The sequence below is a fragment of the Salvelinus fontinalis genome, chromosome 16, assembly GCF_029448725.1.
Source record: "Salvelinus fontinalis isolate EN_2023a chromosome 16, ASM2944872v1, whole genome shotgun sequence".
Taxonomy (NCBI): domain Eukaryota; kingdom Metazoa; phylum Chordata; class Actinopteri; order Salmoniformes; family Salmonidae; genus Salvelinus; species Salvelinus fontinalis.
In genome coordinates this window covers 38,080,423-38,103,910 of record NC_074680.1, presented here as the reverse complement: position 1 = coordinate 38,103,910, position 23,488 = coordinate 38,080,423, and the positions used below count along the sequence as shown (strand labels likewise).

Here is a 23,488-nt window from a genome sequence, read left to right as displayed (position 1 = left end):
GTGTCTGTAGTGACGCCTCTAGCACTGACATGCAGTGCCTTAGACCGCTGCACCACTCTTAAAGGGAAAGTAATCCGATTACATTCCTCAGGTTGGGTAATCCAAAAGTTACATTGCTGATTAGAATTTTGGACAGGTAACTAGTAACTGTAATGGATTACATTTAGAAAGTAACCTACCCAATCCTGCACATGGCAAATAAAGTGAACATTTGAAACATGGAATGTAAATGGAGTTAAAAACCCAATGGAAATGGATAACTGTACAGCAGAAAATAAACTATGTGACTGAAACACTGATTTGTTTGTGACAGTATGGCTACAGCAATACACACTGACAAGCCTGACACCCTGGACGGAGCAGATATTTGATTGATTAATTAATTAATTGTTTGTCTCTCTGTGGCAGGAGTACACTTTGGCCCACACAGACAAGCACGACACCCTGGATGGAGCCGAGCAGGCCTTAAAGAAGCACGAGGACTTTGTCTGCACCATGGACGCCAACATGGAGAAGCTTGCCAGCACGCTTGAGGGAGGACAGAGATTGGTGGACGGCGGGAACCTCTACTCCCCCAAGGTCCAGGACAAGATGGACTCCATCCATGACAGGTCAGTCTTTTTCTGAAATAATATTTGCTTAATTACTTTAATAACGAAAATGGGAAGCAAAATCACCCTCCAAAAGACATCAGTTTTCTTTGAAAAGACAGGACAGTTGAAAATAAATCAAATAAAACATCTTCGTATATTATCCATAAATGAATATAAATGATCCCCTCTTTTATTCTTTTGATTCGAGTGTCCGTCATGGGTTTACAATGGGTCACCCTCTATCTGTCTGTACTTCCACGGAAAACATCTCTACACTGCACTACCTGACCTATTGACCTTTACTTGTTCTCCAGGAGCAGCTTGGTCTGTTCCTTCAGTAGTGAGTGTTAAGCACATAGAGTAATTCAGCTAGCTATTATCCTGCCACTCTCAGGAGAATGAAACATATGGGTTGTGTCCCAAATGGCACCCTATTCCCTACATAGTGCATTACTTACTACATACTGTAAGTGGACTATAAAGGGAATAGGGTGCCATTTGGGATGCAGTCATACTATAGAGTAGTTCAGCAAGCTATTAGCCTGCCATTTTGAGTCAGCTAGGTTAGCAATACAACACTACATTGTTCCAGTGGAGGGGGAGAGAGCAAGTGGATGCTCTTTCTCCCATTAACGTACGCCATCACCATCTGATCCGATTCCACTCTAAGGGAGACAGGAGGGGGGCACCAGACGCCTGCTATGATGGGTATTGATCCCAGAGAGAGTGCTCTTCACTGGGTTGCTTCAAAGAGCAGGGGCTGTAATTGGAAAGGCTCAGTAGGGGATTGCATGTGTTTTTTACTTCTGAAGGTAAACACCCCACCATCGATCTCTGTTGTCGGGACCTGGGTCGTGTTCATTAGGCACCAAACGAAAGGAAATGGACTGAAACAGAAAGGGACTACCTGGAATGAGATATGCTCATTTTTGTTTTCTGTTACAAAATGTTTTTATAATGCTTTCCGTTGTGTGCCCTACTGAACACAACCTTGCGGATATGGGAGTGAGTGGAATGTGTTATTCTGTTGTGCCTCTGTGTGTTTGATCTGCAGGTACATCAAGAACCGAGGCAAAGCCAACGAGGTGACAGGGATCCTCAAGGATAACCGTGATCTTCAACACTTCCTGCAAAACACTCAGGATGTAAGTTATTTTATTCATTTTCTGGGGACACAATAGATAGATTTGTTCCTGTCTACTTCTTACTAGTGTTCCTGTCTACTTCTTACTTCGTCTTCTACTTCTTGTCTGTGCTGACTCTGTATTGCTCTCCCTCTCTCCATCCTCTCCCTCTCTCCATCCTCTCCCTCTCCACCTCTTACCTCCTCCACCCGTCATCCCTCCGTCTCTCTCTCCAGCTGACTCTGTGGATAAACGAGAAGATGTTGACTGCTCAGGACGTGTCGTACGACGGGGACAGGAACCTTCACACAAAGTGGAAGAAGCATCAGGCCTTCATGGCTGAACTGGCCTCCAACAAAGACTGGCTCAACAAGATAGACCAGGTGTGTGTATGCGTGTGCGTGTGCGTGTGCGTGAGTGTGTCTCTGCGTGTGTGTCTGCGTGTGTGTCTGCGTGTGTGTGTGTGTGTGTGTGTGTGTGTATATGTGTGCAAGGTGACATATCTACACTGAGCTAGTCAGAGCCTGTTCTCTACTCTCTCCACTATAGTATCAGTTACTGTTAATCCTTGCTATATGCCACATGCTATAATAAGTCAGAATGTTGTCCCCTGAATGTCACCTACTAACATCACCCTTGCTCTTCATAAAGGCATCTAGACAAACTGGCTTCTGTTTCTGTTTACTTGATTAAAATAATAATGTAAAAAGTAAGAATCAATCAATCAAATGTATTGATAAAGCATTTTTTACATAAGCAGATGTCACAAAGTGCGATACAGAAACCCAGCCTAAAACCCCAACAGCAAGCAATGCAGATGTAGAAGCACGGTGGCTATGAAAAAGCCTGAATGGCCCACAGGGCAGGATCTCCTGTTTCTGTAGCATGTCCTGGACATTAGTCTATCACAGTAATCATATAGTGTATCCCATCATAATCCTTATCATACATGTACCCTGCTTGTCATCCACAGGAGCTGATGGATTCTATAAAAAGTAAGAATGTTTCTCCTGAATGTGGCCTTTCTAATCTCCCCTTGATGTCATCAACATCCACACAGGAGGGTCAGGAGCTGATGGACTCCAAGCCTGATTTTGAGCCAATCGTGACGGTGCGTCTGGCCAAGCTGCATGAGCTGTGGGACAAGCTGGAGTCCACTGCCGAGGACAAGGCCTGTCTGCTGTTTGATGCTAACCGCTCCGAGCTGTTTGACCAGAGTCAGGCTGACATGAAGAAGTGGCTGGCTGAGCTGCAGAAGGAACTACAGGGAGACGACGAGGTCAAGGACCTCACCAACGCCAACATCCTGCTCAAGAAGCACCAGGTATGTGTGTGGAGGGGTGTGTCTGTGTGGAGGGGTGTGTCTGTGTAGAGGGGTGTGTCTGTGTGTGTGGAGGGGTGTGTCTGTGTAGAGGGGTGTGTCTGTGTAGAGGAGTGTGTCTGTGTAGAGGGGTGTGTCTGTGTGTGTGGAGGGGTGTGTCGGTGTGTCTGTGTGTGTGGAGGGGTGTGTCTGTGTAGAGGGGTGTGTCTGTGTGGAGGGGTGTGTCTGTGTGTGTGGAGGGGTGTGTTGCTGTGTGGAGGGGTGTGTCTGTGTGGAGGGGTGTGTCTGTCTGTGTGGAGGGGCGTGGAGGGGTGTGTCTGTGTGTGTGGAGGGGCGTGGAGGGGTGTGTCTGTGTGGAGGGGTGTGTCTGTGTAGAGAGGTGTGTCTGTGTGGAGGGGTGTGTCTGTGTGTGTGGAGGGGTGTGTCTGTGTGTGTGGAGGGGTGTGTTGCTGTGTGGAGGGGTGTGTCTGTGTGTGTGGAGGGGTGTGTCTGTGTGTGTGGAGGGGTGTATTGCTGTGTGGAGGGGTGTGTCTGTCAAAAGTTGTGTCCCCTGATCTGGAGCCTGTTCAAATTGTAACACTCTCAACTCCGGACCATATTGTCCCCTGGTGACCCCTGTACTGTTGAGTTCAAATCTCCTTTAAGAAAAGAAATTGTGCCCTATGTCTGCCTAGCCGCTCTAACCCCCCCCCCCCCCCACCCCCCCCCCCCCCCCCCCCCCCCCCCCCCCCCCCCCCCCACCTCCAGCAAACAGAGAACCACGTGCGTGACCGGGCCAGGGAGCTGGAGGACCTCCAGGAGGCTGTCCAGAAGCATGGTGGCCCAGCCGGGAGCAGGGAGGACCAGCCGGAGCTGGAGGCTGAGCAGCAGGCCATCCAGAGGGACTTCCAGCAGCTCCTCACCCCCCTGGCCCAGCGCAGGGGCAAGCTGGAGGCAGCCAAGGCCGTGCATCAGTTCTACCGGGACCTGGCTGATGAGATTGTGAGGATGACTTTCAGCTTATCGTCAACCCCATTATAGCATTGTTTTTACTATCTGAAACCTGTCAGAATGCTTTCTCAGAGAAATGCTGACATGAACACTTTGTTATCTCTCTCTCTCTCTCTCTCTTGTTCTCTCTCTCTCTCTCTCTCTCGTTCTCTCTCTCTCTCTCTCTCTCTCTCTCTCTCTCTCTCTCTCTCCTCTCTCTCTCTCTCTCCTCATCTCTCTCTCTCTCTCTCTCTCTCTCTCTCTCTCTCTCTCTCTCTCTCTCTCTCTCTCTCTCTCTCTCTCTCTCTCTCTGCTGGTCTATTGTAGCTCTGGGTAGAGGAGAGGTTGCCCCTTGCGATGTCAGATGAACATGGCAGCAACCTCCAGACGGTCCAATTGCTTTTGAAGAAGAACCAGACGTTACAGAGGGAGATGAAGGGCCACCAGCCGCGGGTGGATGAGGTGTTGGAGCGTGGCCGGAGGATGGCATCAGCCGCTACAGAGGAGGGCGGGCCGGAGGCAGAGCGTATTGGAGAGCAGGTGTGCGCACACACACACCAGTGGAGGCTGCTGAGGGGAGGACAGCTCATAATAATGGCTGGAATGGAGCCAATGGAATGGTATCAAACACATCATACATGTGGTTTCCATGTGGTTGATAACATTCCATTGACTCCATTCCAGACATTTATATGAATCGTCCTCCCCTTAGCAGCCTCCACTGACACACACAATACGCTGATTCGGTGAGCGAGTTTATTAGCAAATGCATCGGCGATGTCGTACCCACAGCAACTATTAAAACATTCCCAAACCAGAAACCGTGGATTGATGGCAGCATTCGCGCGAAACTGAAAGTGCAAACCACTGCTTTTAATCAGGGCAAGGTGACCGGAAACATGACCGAATACAAACAGTGTAGCTATTCCCTCCGCAAGGCAATCAAACAAGCTAAGCGTCAGTATAGAGACAAAGTAGAGTTGCAATTCAACGGCTCAGACACAAGAGGTATGTGGCAGGGTCTACAGTCAATCACGGACTACAAAAAGAAAACCAGCCCCGTCGCGGACCAGGATGTCTTGCTCCCAGACAGACTAAACAACTTCTTTGCCCGCTTTGAGGACAATACAGTGCCACTGACATGGCCCGCTATCAAAACCTGCGGGCTCTCCTTCACTGCAGCCTACGTGAGCAAAACATTTAAACGTGTTAACCCTCGCAAGGCTGCAGGCCCAGACGGCATCCCCAGCCTCGTCCTCAGAGCATGCGCAAACCAGCTTGTTTACGGACATATTCAATCAATCCTTATTCCCATCTGCTGTTCCCACATGCTTCAAGAGGGCCACCATTGTTCCTGTTCCCAAGAAAGCTAAGGTAACTGAGCTAAACGACTACCGCCCCGTAGCACTCACTTCTGTCATCATGAAGTGATTTGAGAGACTAGTCAAGGGCCATATCACCTCCACCCTACCTGACACCCTAGACCCACTCCAATTTGCTTACCGCCCCAATAGGTCAACAGACGACGCAATTGCAACCACACTGCACACTGCCCTAACCCATTTGGACAAGAGGAATAACTATGTGAGAATGCTGTTCATCGACTACAGCTCAGCATTTAACACCATAGTACCCTCCAAACTCGTCATTAAGCTCGAGACCCTGGGTCTCGACCCCGCACTGTGCAACTGGGTACTGGACTTCCTGACGGGCCGCCCCCAGGTGGTGAGGGTAGGTAACAATATCTCCACTCAGCTGATCCTCAACACTGGGGCCCCACAAGGGTGCGTTCTGAGCCCTCTCCTGTACTCCCTGTTCACCCACGACTGCGTGGCCATGCACGCCTCCAACTCAATCATCAAGTTTGCAGACGACACTACAGTGGTAGGCTTGATTACCAACAACGACAAGACGGCCTACAGGGAGGAGGTGAGGGCCCTCGGAGTGTGGTGTCAGGGAAATAACCTCACACTCAACGTCAACAAAACAAAGGAGATGATTTTGGACTTCAGGAAACAGCAGAGGGAGCACCCCCCTATCCACATCGACGGGACAGTAGTGGAGAGGGTAGTAAGGTTTAAGTTCCTCGGCGTACACATCACGGACAAACTGAAATGGTCCACCCACACAGACAACGTGGTGAAGAAGGCGCCCTTCTTGACCTCAGGAGGCTGAAGAAATTTGGCTTGTCACCAAAAACACTCACAAACTTTTCCAGATCAGACTGCCATCAGACTGTTAAACAGCCATCACTAACATTGAGATTACTCGTTGGTTATTACTGCATTGTCGGAACTAGAAGCACAAGCATTTCACTACACTCGCATTAACATCTGCTAACCATATGTATGTGACAAATAAAATTTGATTTGATTTTGACACACACACACACACACACACTTGTTCACACACATACTCTCTCCCTTTCCTATTTCCTTCAACCCTGGTTATCGGTTTGTTTTTGAGACTGTGTGTTTTCTTTGTGTTTTATATTGTAAAGCTTCTGTATAAAGGGCTATAGAAAACCTGTGTATTGCTTTGATTCCAGGTGAAGGAGCTGAAGGAGGTGTGGGCCAGGCTACAGGATGAGATGGCTAAGAGGAGAGACCGGCTGAATGGATCTAACCGGGGCCAGCAGTACTACAACGATGCTGACGAGGCAGAAGCCTGGATAGGAGAGCAGGAACTCTACATGATTGCTGATGACAAGGCCAAGGTCAGGACGGAAGGGGAGAGGAAAGAGTGGAAGGGGAGAGGAAAGAGTGGAAGGGGAGAGGAAAGAGTGGAAGGGAGGAGAGGGGAGGAGGGGAAGAGTGGAAGGGGAGAGGAAAGAGTGGAAGGGGAGAGGAAAGAGTGGAAGAGAGGAGAGGGGAGGAGGGGAAGAGTGGAAGGGGAGAGGAAAGAGTGGAAGGGGAGAGGAAAGAGTGGAAGGGGAGAGGAAAGAGTGGAAGGGGAGAGGAAAGAGTGGAAGGGGAGAGGAAAGAGTGGAAGGGGAGTGGAAGGGGAGAGGGGAGGGGAGGAAGGGAGGAGAGGGGAAGAGAGGAAGGGGAGAGGAAAGAGTGGAAGGGGAGTGGAAGGGGAGAGGGGAGGGGAGGAAGGGAGGAGAGGGGAAGAGAGGAAGGGGAGAGGAAAGAGTAGAAAGGGAGAGGGGAGGAGAGGGAAGGGGAGGAGAGGGGAGCAGGGGAATTGAGGAGAGAGGAATTGAGGAGAGAGGAGATGAGGAGAGAGGAGGCGAGGGGAAAGGAGGTGAGGGGAGGGAGGAGGAGAGGAGGCAGAGGCCTGGATAGGACAGCAGGAACTCTGATGACAGGGCCAAGGTACTGTTCACAAAATATGTTTAGAACTATCAGGCAGCTCCATTGATTAATTTCAGAGTGGTTTTATTTCCCTTTATAGCAAACCAAGTGGTGGGGATGCTGTTTGGCTGGAAAACAAAAGGCAGGTTGTGACTTTAAAGGGTTCATTTGTTCTCCACCATTCGCCAGGATGAGCAGAGTGCCATGTTGATGTTGAAGCGTCACCTGATAGTGAAGCAGGCTGTAGATGTCTACTCAGACTCCATCCAGAAGCTGTCTGACCGTGCTCAGAAGATGCTGAATGAAGACCACCCTAATGGGTGAGTGGAACCCAGACACCAGGGTTCAGTCATCTTACCTTGTGTACTACAGTGTAGCTGTCACTACCTTCTCTGTAGGCCTCAGAGTATTCAAGACTATGTTGCATAAATGTATTAATCCATTTTAGAATTGGTCTCTTGTTCCTCACTATATAACAGTATATTTGAGAGATGGAGGGTGTGGTTATGATTGTGTCTCTAACCAATCAAAGATCAGACAGCTATGAAACAGTAAAGCCATGATGCATGATGATGACACGTCTCATCTTGTCAGTCACTCTCTCTTTCTCCTCTCTCTATCCTGATCTCTCTCTCTCAATTCAATTCAATTATCTCTTTCTCTCTCTCAATTCAATTCAATTATCTATCTTTCTCTTCTCTTCTCTCTCTCTCCTCCCTCTCCCTCTGTCTCTCATTCTCTCTTTCTCTCTTTCTCTCTCTCTCTCTCTCTCTCTCTCCCTCTCTCCCCATAGTGAATCTATCATCCGTCGTCAGGGCCAGGTGGATAAGCAGTACGCTGGTCTGAAGGACTTGGCAGAAGACCGCAGGAGGAAGCTGGACCATGTCTATCATCACTTCCTGCTGAGCCGAGAGGTGGAGGATCTGGAGCACTGGATCGCTGAGAGGGACGTGGTGGCCTCCTCACAGGAGATGGGACAGGACCTGGACCATGTTACAGTGAGGAGGGAGGGATGGGAGGGAGGGATGTGGTGGCCTCCTCACAGGAGATGAGACAGAACCTGGACCATGTTATAGTGAGGAGGGAGAGGATGGGAGGGAGGGAGGGAGGGCTAGGACCTCTGGAGGGTTTCAATGAGCTTCCCAGGGGTACTGAAGCTGGGGAAAACTAACAAGTAAATGTAAAGTTCTAGGTAGCTGAAGGGATAGAGAATGGTCCAAGCATGTCCCACCTTGTATTAGTTCTCTCTGTAATGTTCTGTATTCTTATGAAGTATATCCACGCTCTTATAATTGCTTTATTATCTTCACATTTTTAAGATGATTTTATTTTCCGTTTCCTCCAAATAAAAAACGTCCAGATCCTAAGGGACAAGTTCCGTGACTTTTCCCGGGAGACAGGGATGGTGGGACAGGAGCGGGTGGACTATGTGAACCAGACCATAGATGAGCTGATCAAAGCGGGCCACACGGAGGCTGCTGCCATGGCTGATTGGAGGGACAGCGTCAACGAGAGCTGGGCTGACCTGCTGGAACTCATAGACACCCGAGTTCAGCTCCTACAGGCCTCCCACGACCTGCTCAAGTCAGTCTGCACACAAATGACGGCAAATGGTTCATCAATGCCACTAAATGTTTTTGGCTTTGTATGCCTAGGCTCCAAAACAAGACAAACACAAAAAAACATTTAGACATTTCATAGATGTTTGAGATTTGACTTCTGACAGATGAAAGTAGACTATATTTGTACACCACAGTGTGGTCTGACGAGTCAGATTGTAACAGAATGTCCTGGTGGTTCTCAGGTACTTCGATGATGGGAAGGAGCTGGTGTCTCAAATCCATGAGAAACTCAATGAGATTCCTGCTGACCTGGGAGAAGACTTCAGCAAGGCAGATACTTTCCACCGCATGCACGCCGCCTTCGAGAGGGACATCAGCGCCCTGGGAAAACAGGTACACCTTAACACCCTACTGCCTGTTTGGCCTGGAGTTTGGGTGAGAGGTCGACAGGAGAGGCAGCTTTAAGACTAAGAGATATTATGCTGACTAGAGATGGCGCTAGTGTACAGCCATGTAGAGTCGTGGCCAAATGTTTTGAGAATGACACGAATATACATTTTCACAAAGTCTGCTGCCTCAGTTTGTATGATGGCAATTTGCATATACTCAAGAATGTTATGAAAAGTGATCAGATGAATTGCAATTAATTGCAAAGTCCTTATTTGCCATGCAAATGAACTGAATCCCCCCCAAAATATTTCCACTGCATTTCAGGCCTGCCACAAAAGGACCAGCTGACATCATGTCAGTGATTCTCTCGTTAACACAGGTGTGAGTGTTGACGAGGACAACGCTGGAGATCACTCTGTCATGCTGATTGATTTCGAATAACAGACTGGAAGCTTCAAAAAGAGGGTGTTGCTTGGAATCATTGTTCTTCCTCTGTCAACCATGGTTACCTGCAAGTAAACACGTGCGTCATCATTTCTTTGCACAAAAAGGGCTTCACAGGCAAGGATATTCCTGCCAGTAAGATTGCACCTAAATCAACCATTTATCGGATCATCAAGAACTTCAAGGAGAGCGGTTCAATTGTTGTGAAGAAGGCTTCAGGGCACCCAAGAAAGTCCAGCAAGCGCTAGGACCGTCTCCTAAAGTTGATTCAGTTGCGGGATCGGGGAAACACCAGTACATAGCTTTCTCAGGAATGGCAGCAGGCAGGTGTGAGTGCATCTGCACGCACAGTGAGGCGAAGACTTTTGGAGGATTGCCTGGTGACAAGAAGGGCAGCAAAGAAGCCATTTCTCTCCAGGAAAAACATCAGGGACAGACTGATATTCTGCCAAAGGTACAGCGATTGGACTGCTGAGGACTGGGGTAAAGTCATTTTCTCTGATGAATCCCCTTTCCGATTGTTTGGGGCATCCGGATAAAAGCTTGTCCGGAGAAGACAAGGTGAGCGCTACCATCAGTCCCGTGTCATGCCAACAGTAAAGCATCCTGAGACCATTCATGCGTGGGGTTGCTTCTCAGCCAAGGGAGTGGGCTCACTCACAAATTTGCCTAAGAACACAGCCATGAATAAAGAATGGTACCAACACATCCTCCGAGAGCAACTTCTCCCAACCATCCAGGAACAGTTTGGTGACGAACAATGCCTTTTCTAGCATGATGGAGCACCTTGCTATAAGACAAAAGTGATAACTAAGTGGCTCGGGGAACAAAACATCGATATTTTGGGACCATGGCCAGGAAACTCCCCAGACCTTAATCCAATTGAGAATTTGTGGGCAATCCTCAAGAGGCGGGTGGACAAACAAAAACCCACAAATTCTGACAAACTCCAAGCATTGATCATGCAAGAATGGGCTGCCATCAGTCAGGATGTGACCCAGAAGTTAATTGACAGCATGCCAGGGTGGATTGCAGAGGTCTTGAAAAAGAAGGGTCAACACTGCAAATATTGACTCTTTGCATCAACTTCATGTAATTGTCAATAAAAGCCTTTGACACTTATGAAATGCTTGTAATTATACTTCAGTATCCATAACATCTGACAAAAATATCTAAAGACACTGAGGCAGCAGACTTTGTGAAAATTAATATTTGTGTCATTCTCAAAACGTTTGGCCACGACTGTACAGTTCAAGTTATATCAAGGTGAGTAATCATATAAAGATTTATTTATACAGAACATTTCAGACATGAAATGCAACGCAATGTGCATCAGGAAAAAACGAATAAAAACAAATGAAAATAAAAACTGAAATATTTACTATACAACAAACATGAGGATAAAAAACAGCAACAATAAAAGTAAAGGACTAAAAAGCACCCTGAGGAAAAGCAGAGCTAAAAAGGTGTTTTAAGATCTCTTTTAAATATGTCAACAGTTTCAGCCCCCCTCAGGTTCTCTGGCAGACTATTCCATAGGCTGGGGCCATAATAACTAAAGGCTGCCTCTCCATGACTCTTGGTCCCCCTCAGGTTCTCTGACAGACTATTCCAGAGGCTGGGGGCATAATAACTAAAGGCTGCCTCTCCATGACTCTTGGTCCCCCTCAGGTTCTCTGGCAGACTATTCCAGAGGCTGGGGGCATAATAACTAAAGGCTGCCTCTCCATGACTCTTGGTCCCCCTCAGGTTCTCTGGCAGACTATTCCAGAGGCTGGGGCCATAATAACTAAAGGCTGCCTCTCCATGACTCTTGGTCCCCCTCAGGTTCTCTGGCAGACTATTCCAGAGGCTGGGGGCATAATAACTAAAGGCTGCCTCTCCATGACTCTTGGTCCCCCTCAGGTTCTCTGGCAGACTATTCCAGAGGCTGGGGGCATAATAACTAAAGGCTGCCTCTCCATGACTCTTGGCCCCCCTCAGGTTCTCTGGCAGACTATTCCAGAGGCTGGGGGCATAATAACTAAAGGCTGCCTCTCCATGACTCTTGGTCCTAGACTTTGGGATAGTTAAAATGCCAGAGGACCTGAGGGGCCTACTTGGTACATGACTTAAAAGCATCTGACATGTATTGGGGTGCACCATCGTGGATTGGTTTAAAAACCAATAGAAGATTCTTAAAATGAATTCTAAAACTCACAGGCACTCAGTGCAGCGAGCTTATAACCTGTAATGTGTGCTCTCCATCTGGTCTTGGTCAGTACCCGTGCTGCAGCATTCTGTATGTTTTGCAGTTGACCAATGGCTCTCTTGGGTAGACCAGACAGGAGAGCATTACAGTAGTCAAGCCTGCTTGTCATAAAATCATGGATGAGTCTCTCTGTATCAGCCTGCGAGAGAAACGGACGCACCTTGGCAATGTTCCTCAGGTGGTAAAAAGCTATTTTGGTCACATTCCTAATGTGTCATTCGAAATTGAGTTCAGAATCTAAAATAACACCTAGGTTTTTTACCTGGTGTTTTATCTTTATTGCCCGTGAATTGAAATAGGGGAATTCTCTCTGTGCTTTGTCTCCAACAATAAGTACCTCAGTCTTGTCTTGATTTAGCTGGAGGAAGTTGTGAACCGTCCAAGTATTTAAATCACTAATACAGTCTAATAATTTATCTGTGGCGCTAAAAACAGCATTTGTTTGCGTATGGCATGCAGGGCTCCCTGTAGCAACACATTGTAACATCACTGAACCCCAGTTGTGATTGGAGTTGTTCAAATCCGGCTCAAAGGGCCATAAAGAAAAGAACAGCATCTAACTTAGAGGGCATGAAAGTCTTTTACATTCAGGTTTCTCTCTCAGTTACCACCATAGTTGAACAGTATAATTTTTTTTAGATATAGAAATAGCACCTCCACCTCCCTCCTTCTCCCCCACCAGGTGCAGCAGTTCCAGGAGACAGCGGCCCGCCTGCACGCCCAGTATGCTGGGGACCAGGCTACAGAGATCCAGGCCCAGGAGAAGGAGGTGGTGGAGGCCTGGAAGGCTCTACTGGATGCCTGTGACGGCCGCAGGAAACGCCTGGAGGAGACAGCTGACAAGTTCCGCTTCTTCACCATGGTCCGAGACCTGATGGCCTGGATGGAGAGCACCGTACAGCAAATAGAGACACAGGAGAAACCACGGTAATCTCTTGTGACAGACTGTTGACATAAATTCTAGCTTGCTAGTGCACGCAAGACTCCGGGGGGAGGAAAGGGGGTCCCATGTCTCCGTTGGAGCCAGGTGTTGGCAACACCAGAGTTGTGGGTTTAATTCCCACTCGTACTGAATATATGCATAGAAAAGCATCTTCATGACTACACAATAGGAAACAGAGGAGAGTGGACAGGCAATATGGAGGGTGAGGGGATGGAGAGATAGAGCGATAAAGTTAGATGATAACCTTTCTACCTCTCCCCAGGGACATGCCATCAGTAGAGCTGCTATTTGGGTGACAGGATGGAGAGATAGAGGATGGAGAGATAAATAGATAGCGGATAGAGAGATAGAGAGATAGAGGATAGAGCGATAGAGGATAGCGCGATAGAGGATAGAGCGATAGAGGATGGAGAGATAGAGAATGAGAGATAGAGGATGGAGAGAGATGACGGAGAAAGAGTGCAGAGATAGATAGAGGATGAAGAGATAGAGAGAGAGAGTACAGTGAGGTAGAGGATGAAGAGATAGAGGATGAGAGAGATATAGGAATGAGAGATAAAGGAAGGAGAGAGAGGATAGAGAGATAGATAGATGATGGAGAGATAGAATAGAGAGAGATAGAGAATGAAGAGATAGAGGATGGAGAGAGATATAGGAAGGAGAGATAGAGAATAGAGAGATAGATAGAGGATGGAGAGATAGAATAGAGATGGATAGAGGATGAAGAGATAGAGAGAGAGAGTAGAGAGAGTTAGAGGATAAAGATATATAGGATGGAGAGAACGAGGGTGAGAGATAGAGGCTAGAGAGAGATAGAGGCTAGAGAGAGATAGTGTTGAGAGATAGCCGGAGAGATAGAGGCGGGAGAGATGGAGAGATAGAGGCTGGAGAGTTAGGCTGGAGAGATAGAGATATAGAGCGATAGAGGATAGAGTAGAGAGAGATAGACGATGGAGTGATAGATGATAGAGAGATAGAGAGATAGATAGAGAGATAGATAGAGGATAGAGTAGAGCGAGATAGAGGATGAAGAGATAGAGAGTAGAGAGAGTTAGAGGATAAAGATATATAGGATGGAGAGATAGAGGCTAGAGAGAGATAGAGGCTAGAGAGAGATAGATGCTAGAGAGATAGTGTCGAGAGACAGAGGCTGGAGAGATAGAGGCGGGAGAGATGGAGAGATAGAGACTGGCGAGATAGAGGCTGGAGAGTTAGAGGCTGGAGAGATAGAGGATAGAGTAGAGAGAGATAGACGATGGAGTGATAGATGATAGAGAGATAGATAGAGGATAGAGTAGAGCGAGATAGAGGATGAAGAGATAGAGAGAGAGAGTAGAGAGAGTTAGAGGATAAAGATATATAGGATGGAGAGATAGAGGCTAGAGAGAGATGGAGGCTAGAGAGAGATATAGGCTAGAGAGATAGTGTCGAGAGATAGAGGCTGGAGAGATAGAGGCGGGAGAGATGGCGAGATAAAGGATGGAGAGATAGAGGATGGAGAGATAGAGTGATAGAGGATAGAGTAGAGAGAGATAGACAATGGAGTGATAGACAATAGAGAGATAGATAGATAGAGGATAGAGTAGAGAGAGATATAGGAAGGAATGATAAAGGAAGGAGAGATAGAGGATAGAGAGATAGAGTAGAAATGGTTAGAGGATAAAGATATATAGGATGAAGAGAGATGATGGAGAGATAGAGGGTGAGAGATAGAGGCAAGAGAGAGATAGATGCAAGAGAGAGATAGAGGCTTGAGAGAGTTAGAGGATGAAGAGATAGAGGATGTAGAGAGAGATATAGGAAGGAGAGATAAAGGAAGGAGAGATAGAGGATGAAGAGAGAGTAGAGAGTTAGAGGATAAAGATATATAGGATGAATAGAGATGATGGAGAGATTAGAGGGTGAGAGATAGAGTGTGAGCGATAGGGGGTGAGAGATAGAGGGTGAGAGAGAGGCAAGAGAGAGACAGAGGCTAGAGAGAGTTAGAGGATAGAGAGATATAGGATCTAGAGAGAGGCTGGAGAGAAAGAGGCTGGAGAGAAAGAGGCTGGAGAGAAAGAGGCTGGAGAGATGGAGAGATAGAGAATGAGAGATAGAGAATGGAGAGATAGAGAGATGGAGGATAGAGGATGGAGAGATAAAGTTAGATGATAACAGGTTATTTCTACCTATCTCTCCTCAGGGATGTGTCATCAGTAGAGCTGCTGATGAAGTACCACCAGGGGATCAGGTCTGAGATCGACCAGCGTGGATCAAAGTTCTCTGACTGTGTGGCGCACGGCAAGGCTCTGCTGGCACGCAAACACAAATACTCTGCTGAGGTGAGGAACACCAGGGCTCTATATCAATTCTTTGCATCCTATCTCCTCGCCTTTGCCATCCCTCAGACCTTCTCCTCCAATGTGTTTTGAGAAGGAGGCAAGGAGAGAGTATGCAAGGAATCAAGGAAAGATGAATTGGGAAAGAGCCTGGGGCCACATTGAAATTATTTCAGATACAGTATGTGGCTTTTCTATATCTTGTGACTACCTCATTTAAACACTGAATTCAATTGACCATCCCTGTTGTTGTCATCCTCGTTCTCCCTCAGATCAAGGAGAAACTGATCCAGCTGATGGAGAAGAAGAAGGAGATGATGACCAAGTGGGACGACCGATGGGACTGGCTCAGGCTCTGTGAGTACAACAACAACCACAATGACAACATCCACAACAACCACAATGACAACAACAACCACAATGACAACAACAGCCAGAATGACAACAACCACAACCACAATTACAACAATCACAATGACAACAACCACAATGACAACAACCACAATTAAAACAACCACAATGACAACAACAATCACAATGACAACAACAACCACAATGACAACAATCACAATGACAACAACCACAATTAAAACAACCACAATGACAACAACAACCACAATAACAACAAAAAGAAACACAATGCCAACAACCACAATGACAACAACAACCACAATGACAACAACAACCACAATGACAATGACAACAACCACAATTACAACAATGACAACAACCACAATGACAACGACAACAACCACAATTACAACAATGACAACAACAACCACAATGACACCACCAACAACAACCACAATGACAACAACAACCACAATGACAACAACAACCACAATGACACCACCAACAACAACCACAATGACAACAACAACCACAATGATAACAACAACCACAATTACAACTACAACAATGACAACAACAACCACAATGACAACAACAACCACAATGACAACAACAACCACAATGACACCACCAACAACAACCACAATGACAACAACAACCACAACAACCACAATGACAACAACAACAACAACCACAATGACAACAACCGCCACCACAACAACAACAACCACAATGACAACAACAACAACCACAATGACAACAACAATAACAACAACCACAATTACAACTACAACAATGACAACACAACCACAATGACACCACCAACAACAACCACAATGACAACAACAACCACAATGATAACAACAACCACAACAACCACAATGACAACAACAATAACAACAACCACAACAACCACAATGACAACAACAATAACAACAACCACAATGACAACAACAATAACAACAACCACAATGACAACCACAATGACAACAACCGCCACCACAACAACAACAACCACAATGACAACAACAACAACCACAATGACAACAACAATAACAACAACCACAATTACAACTACAACAATGACAACACAACCCCAATGACAACAACAACCACAATGATAACAACAACCACAACAACCACAATGACAACAACCACAATGACAACAACAATAACAACAACCACAATGACAACAACCACAATGACAACAACAATAGCAACAACCACAATGACAACAACAATGACAACAACAATAACAACAACCACAACAACAACCACAATTACAACAACCACAATGACAACAACAACCACAATGATAACAACCACCACAACAACCACAATGACAACAACAACCACAATGACAACAACCACCACAACAACAACAACAACCACAATGACAACAACAACAACCACAATGACAACAACAATAACAACAACCACAATTACAATTACAACAATGATAACACAACCACAATGACAACAACAACCACAATGATAATAACAACCACAACAACCACAATGATAACAACAACCACAACAACCACAATGACAACAACCACCACAACATCACAACAACCACAATGACAACAACCACCACAACAACCACAATGACAACAACAACCACAACAACCACAATGACAACAACAACCACAACAACCACAATGACAACAACCACCACAACAACAACAACAACCACAATGACAACAACAACAACCACAATGACAACAACCACAATGACAACAACAACAACAACCACAATGACAACAACCTCAATAACAACAACCACAATGATAACAACAATGACAATGACAACAACAACCACAATGACAACAACCTCAATAACAACAACCACAATGATAACAACAATGACACCAACAACAACAACCACAATGACAACAACAACCACAATGACACCAACAACAACAACCTCAATGACAACAACCTCAATAACAACAACCACAATGATAACAACAATGACAATGACAACAACAACCACAATGACAACAACAACAATGACAACAACAACCACAATGACAACAACCACAATGACAACCACAATGATAACAACAACCTCAATAACAACAACCACAATGATAACAACATCAACAACCACAATGACAACAACAATAACAACAACCACAATTACAATTACAACATTGATAACACAACCACAATGACAACAACCACAATGATAACAACAACCACAACAACCACAATGATAACAACAACCACAACAACCACAATGACAACAACAACCACAACAACCACAATGACAACAACCACCACAACAACCACAACAACCACAATGACAACAACAACCACAACAACCACAATGACAACAACCACAACAACCACAATGACAACAACCACCACCACAACAACAACAACCACAATGACAACAACAACAACCACAACAACAACAACCACAACAACCACAATGACAACAACAACAACCACAACAACAACAACAACAACCACAATGACAACAACAACAACCACAACAACAACAACCACAATGACAACAACAACAACCACAATGACACCAACAACAACAACCACAATGACAACAACAACCACAACAACCACAATGATAACAACAACCACAACAACCACAACAATAACCACAACAACCACAATGACAACAACCACCACAACAACCACAACAACCACAATGACAACAACCACCACAACAACCACAATGACAACAACCACCACAACAACCACAATGACAACAACAACCACAATGACAACAACCACCACAACAACCACAACAACCACAATGAAAACAACCACCACAACAACAACAACAACCACAATGACAACAACAACAACCACAACAACAACAACCACAATGACAACAACAACAACCACAATGACACCAACAACAACAACCACAATGACAACAACAACCACAATGACACCAACAACAACAACCACAATGATAACAACAATGACAATGACAACAACAACCTCAATAACAACAACCACAATGACACCAACAACAACCACAATGACACCAACAACAACAACCACAATGATAACAACAATGACAATGACAACAACAACCTCAATAACAACAACCACAATGACAACAACAACAACCACAATGAAACCAACAACAACAACCACAATGACAACAACAACCACAATGACACCAACAACAACAACCACAATGATAACAACAATGACAATGACAACAACAACCACAATGACAACAACAACAATGATAACAACAACCTCAATAACAACAACCACAATGACAACAACAACCACAATGACAACAACAATAACAACAACCACAATGACAACAACAACAACAACCACAATGACAACAACCGCCACCACAACAACAACAACCACAATGACAACAACAACAACCACAATGACAACAACAACCACAATGACAACAACAACAACCACAATGACAACAACAATAACAACAACCACAATTACAACTACAACAATGACAACACAACCACAATGACACCACCATCAACAACCACAATGACAACAACAACCACAATGATAACAACAACCACAACAACCACAATGACAACAACCACAATGACAACAACAATAACAACAACCACAATGACAACAACCACAATGACAACAACAATAACAACAACCACAATGACAACAACAATGACAACAACAATAACAACAACCACAACAACAACCACAATTACAACAACCACAATGACAACAACAACCACAATGATAACAACCACCACAACAACCACAATGACAATAACAACCACAATGACAACAACCACCACAACAACAACAACAACCACAATGACAACAACAACAACCACAATGACAACAACAATAACAACAACCACAATTACAATTACAACAATGATAACACAACCACAATGACAACAACAACCACAATGATAACAACAACCACAACAACCACAATGATAACAACAACCACAACAACCACAATGACAACAACCACCACAACATCACAACAACCACAATGACAACAACCACCACAACAACCACAATGACAACAACAACCACAACAACCACAATGACAACAACAACCACAACAACCACAATGACAACAACAACCACAACAACCACAATGACAACAACAACCACAACAACCACAATGATAACAACAACCACAACAACCACAATGATAACAACAACCACAACAACCACAATGACAACAACCACCACAACATCACAACAACCACAATGACAACAACCACAACAACCACAATGATAACAACAACCACAACAACCACAATGACAACAACAACCACAACAACCACAATGACAACAACAACCACAACAACCACAATGACAACAACAACCACAACAACCACAACAACCACAATGACAACAACAACCACAACAACCACAATGACAACAACCACCACAACAACAACAACAACCACAATGACAACAACAACAACCACAACAACAACAACCACAATGACAACAACAACAACCACAATGACACCAACAACAACAACCACAATGACAACAACAACCACAATGACACCAACAACAACAACCTCAATGACAACAACCTCAATAACAACAACCACAATGATAACAACAATGACAATGACAACAACAACCACAATGACAACAACCTCAATAACAACAACCACAATGATAACAACAATGACAATGACAACAACAACCACAATGACAACAACAACAATGACAACAACAACCACAATGACAACCACAATGATAACAACAACCTCAATAACAACAACCACAATGATAACAACATCAACAACCACAATGACAACAACAATAACAACAACCACAATTACAATTACAACATTGATAACACAACCACAATGACAACAACCACAATGATAACAACAACCACAACAACCACAATGATAACAACAACCACAACAACCACAATGACAACAACAACCACAACAACCACAATGACAACAACCACCACAACAACCACAATGACAACAACCACCACAACAACCACAACAACCACAATGACAACAACCACCACAACAACAACAACAACCACAATGACAACAACCACCACAACAACCACAACAACCACAATGACAACAACCACCACAACAACAACAACAACCACAATGAGAACAACAACAACCACAACAACAACAACCACAATGACAACAACAACAACCACAATGACACCAACAACAACAACCACAATGACAACAACAACCACAATGACACCAACAACAACAACCACAATGATAACAACAATGACAATGACAACAACAACCTCAATAACAACAACCACAATGACACCAACAACAACCACAATGACACCAACAACAACAACCACAATGATAACAACAATGACAATGACAACAACAACCTCAATAACAACAACCACAATGACAACAACAACAACCACAATGACACCAACAACAACAACCACAATGACAACAACAACCACAATGACACCAACAACAACAACCACAATGATAACAACAATGACAATGACAACAACAACCACAATGACAACAACAACAATGATAACAACAACCTCAATAACAACAACCACAATGACAACAACAACCACAATGACAACAACAACCACAACCACCACCACAACAACAACAACCACAATGACAACAACAACCACAATGACAACAACAACCACAATGACAACAACAACCACAATGACAACAATAACAACAACCACAATGATAACAACAACCTCAATAACAACAACCACAATGATAACAACAACAACCACAATGACAACAACCACCACAACAACAACAACAACAACAACCACAATGACAACAACAACCACAATGACAACAACCACCACAACAACAACAACAACCACAATGACAACAACAACAACCACAATGACAACAACCACCACAATGACAATAACAACAACAACCACAATGATAACAACAATGACAATGACAACAACAACCACAATGATAACAACAATGACAATGACAACAACAACCACAATGATAACAACAATGACAATGACAACAACCACCACAATGATAACAACAATGACAATGACAACAACAACCACAATGATAACAACCACAACAACCACAATGACAACAACAACCACAATGACAACAACAACCACAATGACAACAACCACAATGACAACAATAACAACAACCACAATGATAACAACAACCACAACAACCTCAATAACAGCAACCACAACAACCACAATGACAACAACCACAACAACCACAATGACAACAACAACAACAACAACCACAATGACAACAACCACCACAATGATAACAACAATGACAATGACAACAACAACCACAATGACAACAACCACAATGACAACAACCACCTCAACAACAACAACAACCACAATGACAACAACCACCACAACAACCACAATGACAACAACAACCACAACAACCACAATGACAACAACAACCTCAATAACAACAACCACAACAACCACAATGACAACAACAACCACAGCAACCTCAATAACAACAACCACAATGACAACAACAACCACAATGACAACAACAACCACAATGACAACAACAACCACAATGACAACAACAACCACAATGACAACAACAACCACAATGACAACAACAACCACAATGACAACAACAACCACAATGATAACAACAACCACAATGACAACAACAACCACAATGACAACAACAACCACAATGACAACAACAACCACAATGACAACAACAACCACAACAACCACAATGACAACAAAAACCACAACAACAACCACAATGGCACCAACAACTGCTGTATATTCCCTTCTTCCGTCCTTCCTCATACTGTAGTCTATAGATCAGTGTGAACACAGAAACACCAGACTTGGGTCCAAATAGCATAATTTGTCTTGTCTTGTGCCCAAGTGTTGGAGGTGTGCCAGTTTGCGCGGGATGCCTCAGTGGCGGAGGCGTGGCTAGTGGCTCAGGAGCCGTACGTGGCCAGTAAGGACCTGGGACAGACTGTAAACGAGGTGGAGAAACTACTGAAGAGACACGAAGCCTTCGAGAAGTCCACCGCCACCTGGGAGGAACGCTTCTCAGCCCTGGAGAGACTTACTACAGTATGTGGTGGAAAGAATTGTGTGTGTGTTTGTTTGTGTTTGTGTGTGTGTCTGTGATCTGTGTAAAGCTTTGTCGTCATTTGGCAGTTTTTCTGATGTCACCATTTTCCATATAAACAAGTACAATATACAGTATGGGTGTGTATCTAAACATTACCTCTGTTTGTGGGCGAAGGTTAGTTCTCACATTCTCGCTCTCTCTCTCTCTCTCAGTTGGAGCTGCTAGAGTTGAGGAAGCAGCAGCAGGAGATACAGCAGTTTGTAACAGAGGAGCAGAAGCGTTCACAGATGGAGAGCAGGAGAGAAGACACAGGGTTTGCAGAGGATTCCTCCCAGCTCTACACCATCGAGGAGCAGACACTGGTTAGTACTGAGCTAATGTGTACTGACGAAATGACCCTCTCTGACCATATCCATTCTGTCCTGCTCTCTGTGCATGAGTTCCCCTATCTTTCTCTCTCTGTTCATGAGTTCCCCTATCTTTCTCTCTCTGTGCATGAGTTCCCCTATCTTTCTCTCTCTGTTCATGAGTTCCCCTATCTTTCTCTCTCTGTGCATGAGTTCCCCTATCTTTCTCTCTCTGTGCATGAGTTCCCCTATCTTTCTCTCTCTGTCCATGAGTTCCCCTATCTTTCTCTCTCTGTCCAGGAGTTCCCCTATCTTTCTCTCTCTGTCCACGAGTTCCCCTATCTTTCTCTCTCTGTCCACGAGTTCCCCTATCTTTCTCTCTCTGTCCATGAGTTCCCCTATCTTTCTCTCTCTGTCCACGAGTTCCCCTATCTTTCTCTCTCTGTCCATGAGTTTCCCTATCATTCTCTCTCTGTCCACGAGTTCCCCTATCTTTCTCTCTCTGTCCACGAGGTCCC

General features: G+C 44.9%; 1 protein-coding gene across 2 annotated transcripts in view; it reads left to right on the top strand.

The window, feature by feature from the left end:
• Positions 1-23,488, top strand: part of LOC129813115 (spectrin beta chain, erythrocytic-like) — a 106,734-nt gene that overhangs the window by 65,279 nt on the left and 17,967 nt on the right. For both annotated transcript variants that reach the window (XM_055865307.1, XM_055865306.1), the window contains 16 exons: positions 409-611; positions 1,648-1,738; positions 1,954-2,100; positions 2,778-3,041; positions 3,786-4,019; positions 4,335-4,547; positions 6,556-6,723; positions 7,493-7,623; positions 8,097-8,301; positions 8,664-8,887; positions 9,108-9,258; positions 12,633-12,877; positions 15,076-15,214; positions 15,484-15,568; positions 22,426-22,622; positions 22,836-22,985. In XM_055865307.1, coding sequence (XP_055721282.1) covers positions 409-611; positions 1,648-1,738; positions 1,954-2,100; positions 2,778-3,041; positions 3,786-4,019; positions 4,335-4,547; positions 6,556-6,723; positions 7,493-7,623; positions 8,097-8,301; positions 8,664-8,887; positions 9,108-9,258; positions 12,633-12,877; positions 15,076-15,214; positions 15,484-15,568; positions 22,426-22,622; positions 22,836-22,985 — 2,847 coding nt within the window. The remainder of the gene's footprint in view (positions 1-408; positions 612-1,647; positions 1,739-1,953; positions 2,101-2,777; positions 3,042-3,785; positions 4,020-4,334; positions 4,548-6,555; positions 6,724-7,492; positions 7,624-8,096; positions 8,302-8,663; positions 8,888-9,107; positions 9,259-12,632; positions 12,878-15,075; positions 15,215-15,483; positions 15,569-22,425; positions 22,623-22,835; positions 22,986-23,488) is intronic.